This window comes from Erpetoichthys calabaricus, chromosome 1 (genome assembly GCF_900747795.2).
Source record: "Erpetoichthys calabaricus chromosome 1, fErpCal1.3, whole genome shotgun sequence".
Taxonomy (NCBI): Eukaryota; Metazoa; Chordata; class Cladistia; order Polypteriformes; family Polypteridae; genus Erpetoichthys; species Erpetoichthys calabaricus.
In genome coordinates this window covers 304,992,353-305,011,086 of record NC_041394.2, presented here as the reverse complement: position 1 = coordinate 305,011,086, position 18,734 = coordinate 304,992,353, and the positions used below count along the sequence as shown (strand labels likewise).

The 18,734-nt window shown below is 33.1% G+C and overlaps 1 protein-coding gene across 1 annotated transcript in view; it reads right to left on the bottom strand.

Moving 5' to 3' along the window:
* lrriq1 (leucine-rich repeats and IQ motif containing 1) overlaps window positions 1-18,734 on the bottom strand; it is a 149,206-nt gene that overhangs the window by 88,450 nt on the left and 42,022 nt on the right. Inside the window, exons 9-15 of the mRNA XM_028814864.2 lie at window positions 18,489-18,641; window positions 18,187-18,337; window positions 16,905-17,098; window positions 16,640-16,767; window positions 13,253-13,326; window positions 12,923-13,016; window positions 4,922-5,098 (exon numbers count right to left, since the gene is read on the bottom strand). Coding sequence (XP_028670697.1) covers window positions 4,922-5,098; window positions 12,923-13,016; window positions 13,253-13,326; window positions 16,640-16,767; window positions 16,905-17,098; window positions 18,187-18,337; window positions 18,489-18,641 — 971 coding nt within the window. The remainder of the gene's footprint in view (window positions 1-4,921; window positions 5,099-12,922; window positions 13,017-13,252; window positions 13,327-16,639; window positions 16,768-16,904; window positions 17,099-18,186; window positions 18,338-18,488; window positions 18,642-18,734) is intronic.

Below are 18,734 nucleotides of genomic sequence, written 5' to 3'. Positions count from 1 at the left end.
ATGGAATGGCCAAGCTATTCCAACTACCATAGCTGCTTTAGCGTTATTAGAAGACATCGCAAATGGAAGAATTAGTAGGGAAGACATATTTATAGATGATGACTACTGGCTTCTAAGTCGATTTTGATTTCCAAGAGCTATCCTCTTTCAGCTGTGCACTGAACTGGTGCCTGCTTTAAAAAGGCAGACTTTGAGGAATTGTGCTCTACCTGCTCCTTTGCAAGTTTTTAGCCACAGGAGCTTTTCAGCATGAACATGCTGACCAATCGGGTATTTCACAGACATCACTGAGTCATGCCATGCCAGCTGTATGGGATGGTATTATGTGCTTGTCATTCAGATACACAAGATTTTCTTACACTGTGGTTGAACTGGCAAACATGAAAGTGCAATTCGCAGCAACATTCAGTTTTCCATATGTAATCGGAGTGGTCAACTGCAAGCACATTGCTATTGCAAAGATGCTGGACAAGGTACATCAGCCAGGGATGAATCACCAAAAGAACAAGCTGGCATTACATCATCTACAGCAGGAAAGCTTATAAAAACTGCAACTCCGCACAGTCGCAGGTGCTTTTTCCAACTAGTGCAGCAAAAGGCGAGCAGTCCTTTTAATGATAGAGAGTCACCTCAAAGAGCCATGTAAACAGGAGAGAATCTATCCATTGTGAGGCTACACTATAAAGGCACCTTCAGAGAATGAATTTGCTTATGGAAAAAGAAAGCATTTCTACTCTGATAACGTGCTACTCTATAGTCCACAGAAAGTGTGTTGCATTGTGCAAGCATGTAGCATGCTGCATATTGTGGCACACAATTGTGGCTTGCCTGTATGAAGAGGTGCGGTATGATGAACCTGACCCACCAAATGATAAGACAAAATGTAAAGCTTTACAACTTCATTTGAATGTAATTAGCAGAATATGAAAACAGGTAATCAGATGCAGCATTTATTTTTTAACCAATTCATTTAATTTGTGGTCAATATCAAATAGTATAGCCCTTATATTCCTTAGTGCATTAGCTACAGCATCTACTATTGCATTTTGTAAGGGGTGTCCATCAACACACATCCAGATGGTCGCCCACTGGTTTCTGAGGCAGAGGTGTGTGAGCAGCCAGCGTCTGAAGATGTGCTGGGCACAGTAGCATCATCACCGCATGGATTTGCGTCCTTGTAATGGGGGTCAGCTTTTGTAATATTGTCTGAAACAGAATAAACAGATGGTGTGCTGCGACTCGCCTTGTCACATTGACTTTAATATCTGACCACCTCTTTTTTTATTTCGGGCACTGTGTGACTTTCTGAATTTTCGAGTATCCCTGCCACGCAATATCACTCCATAACTTCCTATTGTTGCTTATACCACTGCTTATGCCAACAAATAGTATTCACTGAAATTCTTCTTTTTTCCACTTGCTTTTGCCATTGTCTTCTGCACAAACACGGAACCAAGGTTATTACAGTTAATGAAAACTAAAATCAAAACTGAAACTATTATTAAAAAAACATTTTCGTAAACTGAAATAAAATAATTAACAAAACTGAAATAAAAAACTAAAACTAAACAAAACTATTAAAGTAGCTGGAAAGACTAACTGAAATAAAATAATAATTTACTGAAATATTTTTAGTTTTCATATTTGAATGAATATTCTTGCCGTTAGTCTTTAACCCTTGTAAGTTTTAATTCTAAAACAGAAAGTCATTCACCATGAGCCGCCCACACGTATTCATCCAGTGAACGGTGGCTGGTGACGGAGGGTGGGTGCGTAAACCGTGAGAGATAGAAAGTGATTTGCGTGCCGCCTTTCTTTGCGCTTGTTGTATATCAAGATGTAATTCAAAAGGCTGAAATCAGAATGTGCTGGTAAACAAAAATTTTACCGTATGGACAGAAAAATCATGAGTGAGCGACATTTCAGTTTATTTCTCAGGTGACTGCTTTTTGTTGACAGCAATTCACCTGCCACTTTGCACAGGAGAAATTGTTTTTACTTTCTCATATATGAAGTATAGAGAAAGTATAGTAATCATGAAAAAATTCAACCTCGATATTTTGATGAATCTTGGTGTTATAGACCTCCTAGAGTCCAAGCATACTGTTTTTTGGAATTGTGTGTGTGCGCGCGCGTGTATGTGTAAACACGATAACTCAAAAACGCAACTAGATAGATGGATGAAATTCGGCATATGGTTGTTACACAACAATTGTAGATCTGTATTAACTTTTGGGCCAAATCCATCACCGAACACATATTTTTTTTTTTATTTATACAGAATCCGATTTATTTAACATCCATCCATCCATTTTCCAACCTGCTGAATCCGAACACAGGGTTACGGGGTCTGCTGGAGCCAATCCCAGCCAACACAAGGCACAAGGCAGGAACCAATCCCGGGCAGGGTGCCAAACCACCGCAAGACACACACACACATACACACACACACCCACAAACCAAGCACACACTAGGGCCAATTTAGAATCGCCAATCCACCTAACCTGCATGTCTTTGGACTGTGGGAGGAAACCGGAGTGCCGGAGGAAACCCACGCAGACACGGGGAGAACATGCAAACTCCACGCAGGGAGGACCCAGAAAGCAAACCCAGGTCTCCTAACTGCAAGGCAGCAGCGCTACCACTGCACCACCATGCCGCCCTTTATTCAACATTACTTTTATAATAATTGTTCAATATATTATTAATTTGATTTGTTGGTGATGGTTCCTTAATGCACATAGTATAAAAGTATAATCATTGTTTTGTGGTTTACTCCTCAAATGTCCATCCCCATATCTGAGTATGCAAGAAAGTTGAGGGGAGACCACTCACGATTTTTAAAATAAAACGGCACTGATTAAGAGACTTACTAGGTCATCATACAAGATCAGCATATTGTTGCTGACCAATCACTTTTGCTTTAATAATATTGTTTAACAATGAATTGATACAAACAAAGGTAGAGAGTCTCACATGTGATGAAAAACTAAACATACTAATGGGTTTTTGTTTTATTCTATATTAATTAATTTCTACATTCACAACTCAAAATACCTGATCTCTGTTGTTTTCTGCCTGTCCATATTCCTATTACCTGCTCTTACTCTGCTCATTATGGGTTTACTGTAGGCTATTCAAGACTCACCACCTCTAACCTTGACACTACATGCTTGTTGTTCTTTGTTTCCCTCAATACAGCTAGGTGGGGTCTGCACACTAATTCAAATCTAAGAGCCCTGTTCTTCCTAAGCCCCTGTGATTTTCATGAGAAAATATTTAAAAAATTATAAAATTGTGTAAAATTATTCATATTCAATATCTAGTTTTGATTATGCTTGTTTTTATCAGACAAAAACAAAACCAGATAGTAAACCAGGCTGTGTAGTAAGCTTCCACTAACATTAAACTCGTATCCAAATCTGTTAAGTGTATAGTTCTGTCTGATTGTGACACAAAACTAACTCCGTAGGCGCTCCATGCCATAATTACTAAAACTAAAACTGAAACTAATATATATAAAAATAAAATAGAAATGTCTTTGTGAAATAAAAACTAAACTAAAACTAAAAATACATGATGAAGGAAAACTAAAACTAAACTGAGTTTCCAAGTAAGGTCAGAAAAAACTATAATAACCTTGCACTGAACAGATGGGGCTATTTATATTGATTTGCATATTCAAATATGCAAAATTGTGGAAGGAGTCGGGGTGGAGCTGTAGACACATGCACGTGTGTTAAATTCCACGTTCATTGGGGTTTATAAATGGGAAGTGTGTGGAACTTGGTGTATGCAGTTCTATGAAACTGGATTTTTTTGTGCGTATGCACATTTCCCTTTTTGTTCGTATGCCATGTTTTAGTGTGAAGTCTATGCACAGCGTTATACATGAGGTTTTATAAACTGTGGATAGGAACTTCCAGCCTGTAAATAACCTTTACTTTTCTTCTTCATTCAGGGGTGTAAATTCTGACTAATTTGATATTTTAGTAACTGTAAGGAAATGGATAGTTAATCACAAAAAAAGACTTTGGCTGGGACTGCCATGTAATACACTGAAAACTAAATTTCCTACTAATGTACAGGCAGGATCAAATGTTTATCTATCTGAGGAAACAAATGTAGAGAAAGAATACATCTTAATATATAAATTACCTGTCAATTTAACATACAAGTCTATATACCAGTGATGCATATGGTACTGTATGTCATGTAGGTCTCCTTTGTTAACGCAATCCAGGCATCTACTCTAATTGTCACATGTTTTGTATTTAGAGCTTCACTTTGTGGCTGTAGCTATTTCTTTACATCTGGAATATTAAATAGAGATATCATTGATGGCAACAACATGTAAATATTCCTTACATTTTTTGTTGTCCTGTATATATTTTAACAGTATTTCTTCTTTGAATTTGTGTCTGCTTTTTTTGTACTTGCACACAGACAGAAAGATAGATAGATAGATAGATAGATAGATAGATAGATAGATAGATAGATAGATAGATAGATAGATAGATAGATAGATAGATAGAAAGTTATTGTGCATTTTAAGTTCATTAGTTCCTAAAATATGCTTATTATTCACTGGAGTTTAAAGCTAAATATTTTAATAAAAGATAAAAGAAAAAGAAGAACAAAAAACTCTTCTATAATGTGCAAACTAAAACACTTAGGAAATTAAATACCAAAAAACAGCAAAACTACATAACATTAGTAGGTAATCCCTGCAAAAAAATCTAGGGTGGAACATGAATACAAGTCAAATAAAAAGTCTAACCTTAATCAGTATTTTGTATAGCCAATAAAACCAAACTTAAAATGTTCTAGCATCTATTGCTGTTTAATACTCATATTGTTAAATTCAAGATAAATCACAATTAAACACAATAAAGCAGAGAAACTAAAAAAGAACAATTACTTGAATTCATCATTTTGGCTCTGGATTAACAGATCATACTCTTCAAGCTGGGATTCACAGATTGCCAAAAAACCTCCTGTAGGTGGCCTTATGCATATTTCAGCAGATTCCTCTATAGAATGGGCTAGTTCACCATTAAGCTTCTTTAGACCAGGAAGAACATTTAACAAATGTGACCTAAAGAAAAGTAAATAAATTTACTTTACATTATAAATAAGGAATATAATTTTTATAGGTCTTTTTCACATATTGACAGTCTGTGACATTTTTCAAATTTATTTTTATAAATGTAATATATTTTGACTTATGATTTACAAAGCCATTATCAGGCACTGTTATGATAGCTGACTTGCCAGTTCAAAAGATATTACCCAAAATGTATGTGATATTTAAAAACCATAACACAATTTTTTGTTACAATTCTTATTGCTCACTGATTAAATAATTTTGGCATTCATTAATTTTAAAGACACACAAAAGCAGAAGTACCTACAAAGTAAGCATATTAACCAGTCTAGAAATAAGCCACAACATTACTTATTCATTTAACAAACCATAAGTAATTGATTTAAATGAATGATCTTTAACTACAAGGTATTTGTAAATTATTGTAATCATATGCAGTATATGTCTACTTAAAAAAAGTGTAAAGGATTTTTTTAAAATTGTAGATTAAATCTACTAAATCTCAGCCTAACCATGCAAATAATAATGCCACAAGATACTGTATATGTTTATGGGAATAGGATTAATACATTACCTTTATTTATATGCATTTATTGTACGTTATATGTTATCTAGCCTTTTAACTTTATTTACTGTTCAAACTCATTGACAATTCACTTATTATAGAAAGACATAAAATTCTATTATTAACCTTTTCAGGATGTATTTCTGATGGTACACAGTATCGATGTTATTGAGACTGACTCACAGATCCAGAAGACTTGGTGTGAATCCTTGGTGTGAATCTCAGTGTGAGTGGACTTTGCCTTTCATTGTCTCAAAGACATGCATTTTGGATTGACAGGTAATTCTAAACCGATCAAAGTATTTGTGAGCAGTAATTTATGATTAAGTGTGCCCTGTGACAGAATGGCATCCCAACCACAGACGGTTAATTTCTCAACTTGTGTCAGATGTTTTCGCTGACATCCCCATGACTGGACTAAGCAGATTTGAAAATGATAGATTTCTCAACACCATGCAATATGGCAATGGAAGGCAGTTACATTTTGATATAAGAATTCTGTAAATGTACTACACATACTTTTACTTGACCATTAATGGTTAATATAGTAAAAACTGTCTTTTTACATTTTACATTTCTGATTAAACCACTCTTGTACTAAAGACTGAAATGTCTACCGGAATATATAGTTTAATATACTGAAATCAACAAAAGCTTATTGCAATCACTAAAAAAAAAAATATTGTTTTATCTCACAAAAACAATTGTGTTATTTCACAAAAATATTTAATTATTTTATAAAATACTGCCTGCCGCTCACATTGTGAATGTGCATGCATAGTTCATCCACTGACAGCTTCTAAGGGAAAGATTAAGCACACAGGTAAGAGTGCAATTAAGTGAAAAGAACTGAACAAAATATTTAAATATACATTTAGGTTTTTAAAACCAGGTTAAAATTTAGTACATCTGGTACTTTTCAGTTACCAAAATTACTTTTAGGCCTTCATGTGCTGTAAAGTATACAACATACATCCCTTTCTTTAATATCCAACATTAGCTCTTAGAATTTGAGGTATGAACACTGGCCGATGAACCTTCAGATCACTTGTTTTCGAAACATCAACAGTAGATAACTGGATTAAAACTGAACACCTACTTTATTTACACATTTCTGTTACTAGATAGCATGCAGCACACTGCTTTCTGATTGACTGTGTGCTTACACACGGCAAAGGACTGGAGTACCATTCACCACAATTGATTCTTGTCTTAAAAATTGTTTTTCCAAAAAGAAATTCACAACCTTTCTAAATTGCAGCACTCAAAATGATATAATAAATTAATCTACGTTAGAGTAGAGTAGCCAAGTAGCTTTACCTACAGATACTGAATAGTAATAACAAATATAAAATTGCTAACATTTATATAGCCAGTTGTAATGACAGGAACGATTTTGGGAAAACCCTGGATAGGTAAATTAATGAAGAGCGCCCTCATCTCACATCACATTTCACCTGGCAATATTGATAAACACGCAATGATGAAACAAAGACATTTTACCAATAGAAATTTAAAAAGTGGAAAAACTATAAGTGTCTTTGTTGAGCTTCCAGATACTTTTGGCTTCATACAGTATTAGATGATTGACATTGGAGGCTGTGATTCATTATGTTCATCAATGGCATTCATTCATAATAAAATAACAATAATAAAAAGTACATAATTTCTATGAACATATGAAACCATTTATATTGTTTGGAACAGTGTACTAAGTCTGACATTTACTGTATAGTAGAAAATATTAGGAAAAAAATGTCACAAAAGACAACAGAAATTTCTGCTTTAGGCCATCCTTATTGGAAAAAGTAATATGCTTTGACACATTACTTGGATTAAAGTTTGTATAGAGATTCCAAATAATATCTTGATTCTAAACTGTAAACAAAGTTTTATTAGTTTAACAAATAAATTATTTATATTACAAAAAGCACCATTATTTACTCTTAATAAAACATACAGATATGACAGTATAAACTATATCATTCTGAACAAAAACACTTTCACATTTGTTGAGAAAACTTCCATTTAATTGTTGTGTAACACCAAAAAGGGACTATGTTGCAAGGAAATTTTGTAAGAGCTAGATGCTAAGGCATGAGGCCTTGTTTAGAGAGAAAAAACACAAACAAAAAAGACTATTTAAGAAATTACTCGTAAACTTAAATGTTAAATTATGCGTCAAAGATTGATAGAGCAGGGTTTAATTAAAGGATAGGTCACGGTCTCAGTGCAGTTTAGACATTCTCCCTAAATATTTCTGCATTTTCTGCAGTTACTTCTTTCTTACTTATTCCTAAGAAGCAAGCATTAGGTTTTCCTGGAGACTGTAAATTATTCAGCTGCAAATTGTGAGTAAGTGTGGATATGTGTATGAGCATGCATTGTGATACACCCGTGTCCCGCCATGTCCTTGAAAGAAAATTGAGAAAGCCTTTTAATAAAATAGAGAAACGTTTTAAATAATAAGTTTGGTATTTTTCAAATAAAAGTAAATTCTTCACAACACTAATATATATTGATATGCTTGTTTCTGATGCATACTTTGTGACAACAAAAGCAAACTGGGAATAATACATTTTTTCTGCAATTCTGTTTGCCCAGCAGTTATGTTCTGCCGTGGCTTCTAACAATGGATATACTGTATGGTCACTGAACTCATATGATTATTTTTTCCTAAACATGGCCTAATTTTCACCTGTTTTATTCTGTAGTGTTATTTTATATAACCTGCAGGGTGACTGTTATGCCGAAAGGCAGCCTCGTGGTGAAGGGATGGTGAACATACAGTAAGAGTTTCATTGTATTTTGTATGCATAACAATAAATATGAATTGAACTGTTTAGAGTGCATTACATTTTTTTATAAAAGCCTTACAATTTTCAAAGATCCAAGCCAGTGTACACTAATACCATCTTAAGTTCAATCTGCACTCAGTATTAATTCCCCCAGAGTGTTGTGCACAAGTATGTTGAATTTTATAGTGCAAGCTGAGTGACTCTTCCTGAGGATATTATAATAAAAGAACCAATGATAATATTTTGGAGTGAGTAAACTCACTGATGCCAATCAGTCCAAAAACACATGGGGAGAATGTGAAAACTCCATGCCGATCTGGGCACTTTACAGCAGGAATGACAACTCTGCACTACATTCTGCCCATGCTAAAGCATCTGTAGTAAAATTACTAAATATATATACTAAATATATACAGTACATATCTTATTTTGGTACTTGATTGGCACTATATGTATGCTCAACCATCCTAGATATTTGAATCATGCATGCACATGATCGTGGCAGCCAATGTAGGCAAAATATGCATTTTGTGAAATGATACAATAAATTTTTTTTTTGAGTGGTGGGAATAAGCTTTCATGTACTGAAAGACTGTGAGTAAAGGTATGTGTTCATTTATTTAGTGATTATAGTCTAATTCTTTACAGAACAGGGACAGCAGTTCACATCTGGGCATCAATATTAAATAAACTGCACCCTGGCCCTAAAGGGTGCTACAGAGGAAGACAGGACACAAAGTGAAATACACAGATGATGTCCTTTTAAAATGTCTGAATCTCACAAAAATGTTTTGGCTTTTTTGCTTTTTTCTTTTTTTTTTTTGGCAAAACATGAAAGAGTATCCTACTTCATCTTTTTATTCAAACGGTGTGTGAGGTCCAGTTCTCACATACACAGATATGTATACGCAGATCATAAGCATTAGAGGGGATCAAAGAGTTTACATGTATTTATATATTGTAAAGTTTTGAGAACGGCATTGTCTTTTGGTGTTCCGTAATAGTGTTTGGTTGTAGAGTATGTATTTATAATACATATATAATATAATAATTTGAAATTTACAGAAAGGGAATTTTAAAACTGATTAAGATTTTTAGAACCTGTGATTGGTATCACATAATTAGTTAGTTTGAAAACAAGATTCCTAACTAGTGATAACTGAACCCTGCAGAATTCGCTTCACTGTGAGTTTGGCATAATCACACAAATGTTCAGGAACTTTGCCAAACCCAAAAAAATGCATTAAAGTCAATGGGGAAGGAGGAACCTGAGTGGATTATAATGGTGCAGTGGTCTTTTAAGTGTCCCTGAGGGTTAAGGAAGCATCTTCCAGCTATGTTAGACCAATTATTTTGGCAAAAAATATGATCTGTGCTGTGAGGCAGCAGTGCTAAACACTGCAAAACAGGCCTCAAACAAGAAAAGATATGGACAGAATGATAATCACAAACAAAACAAAACCAAAATGGCCGCAAACTAGAGGTAAAAAATACATATATTATTGTGCTCACAGAGTTCCAATGTTGGGGCACACATTGATCATGACAAGAAGTGACAGTGTGGGACTGTATTGTTTCACTGTTTGAAGTTGCAGCTCCAGGTGTAGCTGGAATGTCTTTTTTGTTTACAGTATATCAGTGCAGAAAAATCAGTTTTTTCTTCTATCAAGAAAAGCCTTGTAAATAGTAAAACTGTACATCTTTCCTTATTACTTTCCTTATTATTATTTCACAGGTTCTGTGTTTTCTGATACTTGTATTAACTAGTATTTATGGCACTTGGCTAATTATGTATGTAAATTAGTTATGTGGTGCTGCAGGGTTCAGTGTTATATATCTGGTGGCAGTACTCATATTATTCTCATTATGGTCAGCTAATGTTCCCCTCAAATGAAAAAACTGCAAGTTTTTCTTTCTTTTTAATGGACAGTAAATGCAAGGTGGAAGGCTAGAGTATTGATCAGGTCATGAAAACACATGTGTGTAAAGAATACTGCCTACAATCTTACATTATGCATGCATGGAAGTTCTGTACATGGCAGATACAGCTCTGAGATTTCACACAGGCCTTGAGAGGCATCAGGGGGCTCTGGGATAAAAATATTTGTCTAAGCCAGGCACTAGGCAAATTGGCAGAAAAAAATTGCATCCTGGGTTTTCCCTGCGTGGAGTTTGCATGATCTTCCTGTGTCTGCAAGGGTTTCTTCTGGATGGTCCAGGTTCCATCCACAGACACGTTGGTTAGGTGGATTGGCATCTTTAAACTGCCCATGATGTATGCATGTTTTCCAAGCAGTGGGGTTTTTCAGCAGGGTACCTTAAGTCCCAATTACACCGGATCACAAGGCTTGGCTGAGAGTTCAGTGAAAACAGTCAAGAGGCTTATGGGGCTTCACAAAGTCTAATAATTTGCAGAAGTGTACACTGGAAAATAGGTTTTCTCCTGCACAATGCTAATGTGTGAGATAATGCACAGAAATTTTCCAATCCACAAAGACCTTCACACTATTCCACTATCAGCTCAGTTATACAGCAAGGAAAACAGACAAAGTAAAGAATTTGCATAACAAGAGTCCAACTTACAACCAGGAGATGCACTGAGACACAGGGATCATAATACAGGAACACAGATGCAACAAGGTGCAGTTGATAGGCAGGTTGCTCCTTGTTTAAAAGAATTTGAGAATGTAAATGGCCAGATTCTATTTAGAAATCAACTACACTTAAAAATTCAGCCTACCATTAGAAATGAAATGACACCACGTATAACAACTCCACACACTGAATCCATCGTAAAGCCAACAGAAGTGTTCCAGCAGGCAAATGCAGATATTTCTAAACAAATGCCATAAAGAAACATAAAACCACCTGAAACACCGAAAGGAACAATGTGAAAATAAAGCTGAAAAGAAAACTAAAGTAAGAGTTAAATGTGTTAATAGTTATACAGTACTTCAGAACATAGAAATAATACTGTTAATACTGCATGGGCAAATAGTGAAACAATTTAAGAATAGCGTTCCTCAATGTAAAATTGCAAAGAATTTGGAAGTTCATATCTACAGCACATAAATACCTTTAAAAGATTTAGAGAATCTGGAAAAATCTCTGTATGCATGGGTCAAGGTTGAAAAACAATATTGGATAATGCTGATTTTTGGGCTCTCACGTAGCACTGCATTAAAAACAGACATGGTTTTGCAGTGGAAATTACTTCAAGGGCTCAAGAATGCTTCCAAAAACCACTGACTATGAACAAAGTTTGTCGTTGCATTCACAAATGCAAGTTAAAATTCTACCAAGCAAAGAAGAAACCATATATAAATATGATCCAGAAACAATCCAAACAAAGATGGAATGAGGTGAAGTGGTTAACTGTCCTGTCGTCTGATGGATCAAAATTAGAATTAGAAACAAAATTATAATTTTGCTTTGCAAATCAAGAGGAGAGCTTGTAACAAACGCACCTTCCATCATCCATGATGGTGCATTAGTGCACATGGCATGGTAAGTTTGCACATCTGGGAGGTCACCATTAAATGCTGAACAATATATACAGGTTTTGGAGAAATATATGCTGCCCTCCAGATGACATCGTTTTCAGGGAAGGCCTTTGCTTATTTCACAAGACAATGATAAACCAGATTCTGCATACATTACAACAACTTGGCTTTGTAGTAAAAGAGTCCAGCTGCTAAACTGTTACCCATTGAAACAATTTGCACATTACGAAACAAAAGATATGACAAAGGAGACTGTGAACTGTTGAGCAGCTAAAATTCTCTATCAGGAAAGAATGGGACAACACTTCATTTACAAAACTACAGCAACTGGTCTCTTCAGGTCCCAGATGTTTACAGAGTGTTGTTAAATAAGAGGTGATGTAATACAGTGGTAAACATGAGTTGTCCTAGCTTTTTTGAAATGTGTTGCTGGAATAAAACATAAAATGAGATTTTTCAAAAAACAATACTTTTTTTAATATTTGATATGTTGTTTTTGTACTACTTTCAATTAAATACAAGGTTTATATGATTTGTAAATCATCTCATTCTGTTTTTATTTATATCTTACACAGCGTCCCAACTTTTTTGGAAACACGAGGGAAGTGAAGCAGCTGGAATTAACAGTCAGATAAAACAAGAATCAAAAACAAAATTCAGAATATTGATGAAGGTATTTTAACAAGTGTATACAACATAATTCTAAATTTTAAAAAAATAACGGAATGTGCCAAGGTTAAAAATCACTAGTGCATGCTTGTTATGTGTTACAAAAATACAATGTGCTATATAGGATAACTAATAGAAAACACAGATTAGACACTTCAGCACTATCTTAAAATGGTTCTGGCTGTTTATGCCAATCTAAGTCTACCTATTTATTACCAAATGTTTCTCGTTTTATGTCTATATCTTATTTTAACATATAATGTACATTAAATAATCTTACCTCCATTGTGCTTCCTTCTGAAAAGGATTTCCAGCAATATCCAGATCACTCAGATTCTGACACCCTTTAAGGCAATGTACAATATTCTCCAGGTCTGAAATATATCATATGAATTAGTTCTCTGGTTTACAATTGTATCCCTGTTTTTCAATGATTTTTTTATTTTTAAATATATACTTCCATGTTAATAGAGCACTGATTTTTCTGCAGAACATTTAATATTTTAAACATTTAAACAACCTTGTGACCCTGATCAAGATAAGTAAGGTTGAAAAGTGAATGACTGAATGGATACTTAAACAATGCTATTAATAAAACTAAATCCCTTACCTGATAAGCAGACATTGTTAATTTTGAATTTTCTCAAAGATATCAAGTCAGAAAGGGGTGAAAGTTGAGTAATACTGAAAAACATGACAATATTGAAAATAAAATTTAAAAACAATTCTAAAAGTCTTTTCTGAAAACATTTCAATTATTGTACACTTTTCCATATATACAGTATCTTTTCTGAAATGGCTAACATGGATGGCTAGAATGTATAAAGCAGTCCAACAAAATACTTTGCATACTTGAAGTGCATTGTAATGGTGTGTTCAGTTCAAATTGATTAAGTAAATAGGATTTGCAAGAACAAATAAAGCTTTAAAAATAACATTATATAAAACTAATTAAGACATATTTTCATTTGTTTTAGATGGTTTAAAAGCACTGTTTATACTTTAATGGTAGTTTCATAGGCAAAATCTGAACAAAGTGATTATTATTTACATTCTGAAAAAAAGTTATAGTATCTGCTGTGAAATGAAAGTAATAAAATGTAACATTTTGTTTTTATTAAATATATATATATATATATATATATATATATATATATATATATATATATATATATATATATATATATATATATATATATATATATATTTTTTTTTTTAACCTGAAATACTTTAAACTAATGCTGTTACTCTGCAGTTGTTCACTCTACCTCTAATCTTTTTGATTACTGAGGTCAAACTCTATGAAATAACACCAGGAGTATTCAGTAGGTACTTCTACACTTTTTAAATCTGGAAAAATGTTGAAAACATTAAATCATAGTGAATTAGAAAAATCATATTTACAGCATAACACAATCTGTACCTGAATAAGCCTGATAGACTCTCATGTGCACTCCTCACAATTTATTGCTAAAGTTTGCATTTATTTGGTATCTGAAAAATAGCTTCAATTTAAGTGAACTAAAAAAAATTCAGATAATCTGAGACGGATGGGATAATGAACTTGTCATGTCTATTAGAGGTTAGCAAATCTGAAAGGTAGGAGAAACCGATGTCAAAAGGTCAGGTAACTTAAAAAAAAGTTTATACAGTAAATGAAACACGATCATTTAGTCTGATATGTTGCTTTACCAAATCATCCACCTTTTCCACTGCAAGGTCGCTGGCAGGCAGCCTATTTCAGAAGTACTTGGTGCAAGGCAAGATCCAAAATGAAAGCACAAACATAGACAAAAATACACCCATGTATGCTCATATTATCAGTACAGCTCAGACAATTAGCACAATGTGCACTTCTTCTGAATATAAAAGTTCAAGAATCAAATTCAGGTCTTTTCAGACAGTCAGAATCTTTAACCACTGTACCACTTTAAACATAGTTATTGTATAGTATCATATTCAACTCTGTATTACAGGCTAGTACTTGTCCCTAACCTAACATACTTTGGAAAGAGTGCTTTAAATCTCATATGGTACCCATGCAACACTGAAACTGCAAAGAATTAAACATAATAAAAGTCTCAAAAAAACAAAACATGATGCCACTTCCCCTCTTTTTGAAAACAGGTAGTTAGCTTGAAACAAGTTCAATATGTCCTTTATCCGAATAGGGTTTAAAAATAAATACATTGGCATGTAGCAGCTAGCAGTAAAATACTGTACAAGATGCATGCGGGGAAAGTACATGAAGCTTTTCATTGAGAAACAAAAGATCAATGGGTGGTTTACAAGTTCTGCCCAGGGGTTCCCTATGGTTGAAGACTTTGTTCCAACCAATTTCAAAATCAGAGGATCATTTTTAATTTAAATTGATTGTATCGTTTAATGAACTGTAGTTTTTTCCATCTTATTCCCCATTCAGAAAAGTATAGAAGTTTGAGATTTACATTCTGTAAGAAATTAAGAAAAATAAACATTTTGCCCATATCTTTAAAGTCTTAGCTCCATTGTGTCAATTTGTCATTAATTCAGTTTTACTGTGGAGTTGGTTCTCTTAGTTTGGAGATGGAGGCATGTTTCATGCTGGTCAGATATGCAAGTAACAATTTCATCATCCTCTGTACTCATGAAAAAACTGTTACTGCTTCAAATAATAATTAATGACAAGCAGTGTAAACATCAGTGCAAACACAGCTATTTCAGTATAACCCACTTGTGTGCTTATTACTAAATAACAGCTTAAATGGCCAACATATTAAAAAAGAACTTAATACTAAAAAGCAGAAACAGTTAAGTCTTACCTATCAAAAACTCATACAAGCCTGCTTCATTAAGTAAAAATTTAGCATAACCATTTTGTAATTTCTATCTAGTATTGGAAATGGGAGATATCAGTTTTCTTAATTAAGACAGAATCCAGCTTAAGTGCCTTGAGCATGGGAAAGGCGCTATATAAATAAAATGTATTATTATTATTATTATTATTATTAAAATAAGAAATACATTCAGATACTTTCACCCACTCAGTCACAACATGTTAGTTCAGTGCAGACTGCAGACATTAATATATTTTCATTCCAACAGAGCTCATGTTTAAAATAATACAAGAGTGAATGTAAAAAGAGGGATTACATTGAATTGCATCGAAAATATCACTTATAACCAAGGTTTGAGATGGATTAAGCAGGTTTAAGAATATAATATTACTCATGTATGTATACTTAACTATTGCTAAAGATATTAGGGTACTTTATTAGAATATTAGGGTAACTTTTAGAATATAAGTTACTGTATATTTAATCATCTAGTGCTGTGTTTATTTCTATTCACTACACTCAAAACATACACACCTATTTTAAAATCTGAAAAGACCAATACAATCTTGTCTAGCTTTGGTTTACACAACATGGAATGTCTCTCTTTGATAAGCTAAAAAATAAAATCAATGAAAGACTTTACAGAAAATTTCCACTAAAACAACAGAAAAAGCCTCATAAATTTCTATGGACTCTAAAAGAAAGACTAGATTAAAAAGAAAAAAGGCAGCATATTTTGTTTTATTTTACACATATTTTTCAGGTTGACTGGAATAAAGCTACCTGAACTTTTAAGTAGTGGAGATTCTGCTGCTTTTTTTAAAATGAAACTAAAAATTAGCTACCAGCTTTTATAAAGAAAACTGGATAACTAAATTGCCTGTTCTTGTTTGAGAAGAATTACAGTAGATATACTTACATTGTGTACTTCAGCTTGATTTATCCTATTTTAGCAGTTCTGAGCTTAATCCACATTATAAAGCTAGAGTACCACAAAAATTGTTTCCTGTCTTGTGATGGTGTACATAAGATTGCTAAAAATGAACTTTAAAAAATAAGAACCATATCTTTACTAAACATAGCTACACAAAAACAGAACTTTTTTGTCAGCAACTGGCTGATTTATACAATAACGCTTGATGTCTGGTTAAATTAATCCTCATTTATTTTGTACTACTTACACATTCTGTGAGACTGAAAGCAGATGCAGGACTGGTAACCAAGATAATGATAAATTCTCGAGTGAAGAGATGTTATTGTCATCTAAATACAGTTCTTTCAGCAAAACGTGGTTCAATAAATTAGGAGGCTAGAAGTATAAATAAACAAAGCAAAAGTTATAAATCCATATGAAAATAAAAATATGATGCATGATATGTTTAACTAAAAATACTGCATTTCAAAAAGAAACAAAATAGTATCAATTAAGTTCATAAATATATTTACCTCACTAAAGTTATTGCCCTGGAGGTTTAAAGTCTGAAGCAGAAAACAGTGATCAATGCCTTCAATATTGGAAAGATGATTGTAGGCACAATTAAGATGTAGAAGAGTAGGTGTTTCCTTCAGTCCTTTGGTGTTAATTAACTGATTGTGATCAATAACAAGCCTCTGAAGTTTCTTTAAACTTTCCAAGCCACCTATAGTATTAAAACAGAAACAAAATCTGATTTAGCTAAGCAAATCTTCTACAGCTTATTCTTTTTAGTTGTCACAAATACTAATATTCTCACTATGTGCTAACTTCACATTGTTATCAAAAACATGGTTTACATATTTAAAAAGTTACATAGAAACATTAAAATTTCATTAAAATTATTACAAAAGTATAGAAGATAACAAAGTAAACTGCTTTGTATCACTTCTACAAGCTAGTACAACATGTACTTGTCTTTGAACCATTTGCATTAATAAAGTGGTAACACTGCCACCTTCAGGACATTTCTAGATAAATAAGCAATCTATACAATGTATTCAAGGTATAATGGCCAAAGTTTCTTATCTTCAATCTTAAGAAGTATGTCAAATTTTGACATTGTCATTTGATATAATTATATATTAATACAATGCTATATTATATATTAATACAATACTATTTTAATGTAATGTAACGGGAAATGAAAATATGCACACTTGAATGCTTTTGGCAACTGTCCACAGAAAAGCATTCTGACATATCTTCAATTTTGTATCAATTTGGAAAGTCCTGAAAATTTTGTACAAAATCTGAAGTTTGTACCAAAATAAATTTATGGATAAGTTATAATGCTGAACTGGTAAATACTGTAAACAAAAACATGACTGCAAGTTACATGTAAAAATATGTATCTTTGCATTCAATTTAAGGATCTTTATTTTTAACACATAACTGTACAAATACTGTACATACAGTACCTTACAAAAATTTTCAGAAACAATAACATTTCTTGGATATTGATTTTTGCTTAAGATATCAACTGACAAATTGAATAAGATGTGTAAGCATGAATTTGAATCCAATGACATTTAAAAAATATTTAAGAATTTAAATACTTTGCAAGGAACTGAAAATAAGTTAATTTCCATTTATAATCACATATAATTAAAAAAGTAAAATGGTATATCTTGATAGCACATATAAAACATTCAAGCAGAATTAAAACATGTGATAATGTATGGTATAATCTTTTTATGCGCGGTAATCCTATAATAAAGAGGCTTCAAGAAAAAAATACGAAACACAAATTACCAATTCGTGTGATGTTGTTATATGACATTTCAAGAACCTGCAGATTAGACGCTCCATCCAGGCCATGAATTGATGTCAACCTGTTTTTACTAATACGAAGGACACAAAGCTTTTCCAGATCTTGACAATTTATGGACTGTATGAAATTTTCCTTAAAGAAGAAAAAGTAAAAAATAATAATAAATTGAATGTTTTTGCTAAATCAAAAAGTAAAACTAATTCAAAGAATGCATACGAATTGGTTCAATCAAAACATTGTACAAAATATTATAAAGTGCATATTAAATTAGAGACCTATTTACCTGGACATCAATGTATTTCAGTTCCTTACACTGATTGATTCCCTCAAGCACTGTCAACCCACAGCGTCTAAGAGTTAAAGCCTGTAATTTTCTGCACTTAGAAAAAGTGGACAAGCTGCAGCCAGGCAAGTCCTCAAGAGTAACTGTGGTGACCTAAAATAAATGCAAAAAAAAAAAAAAACTTGCAAACAGTGGACATACATTAAAAATTAAAACCAGGAAATCAATATGTTTAAATTTCATTTA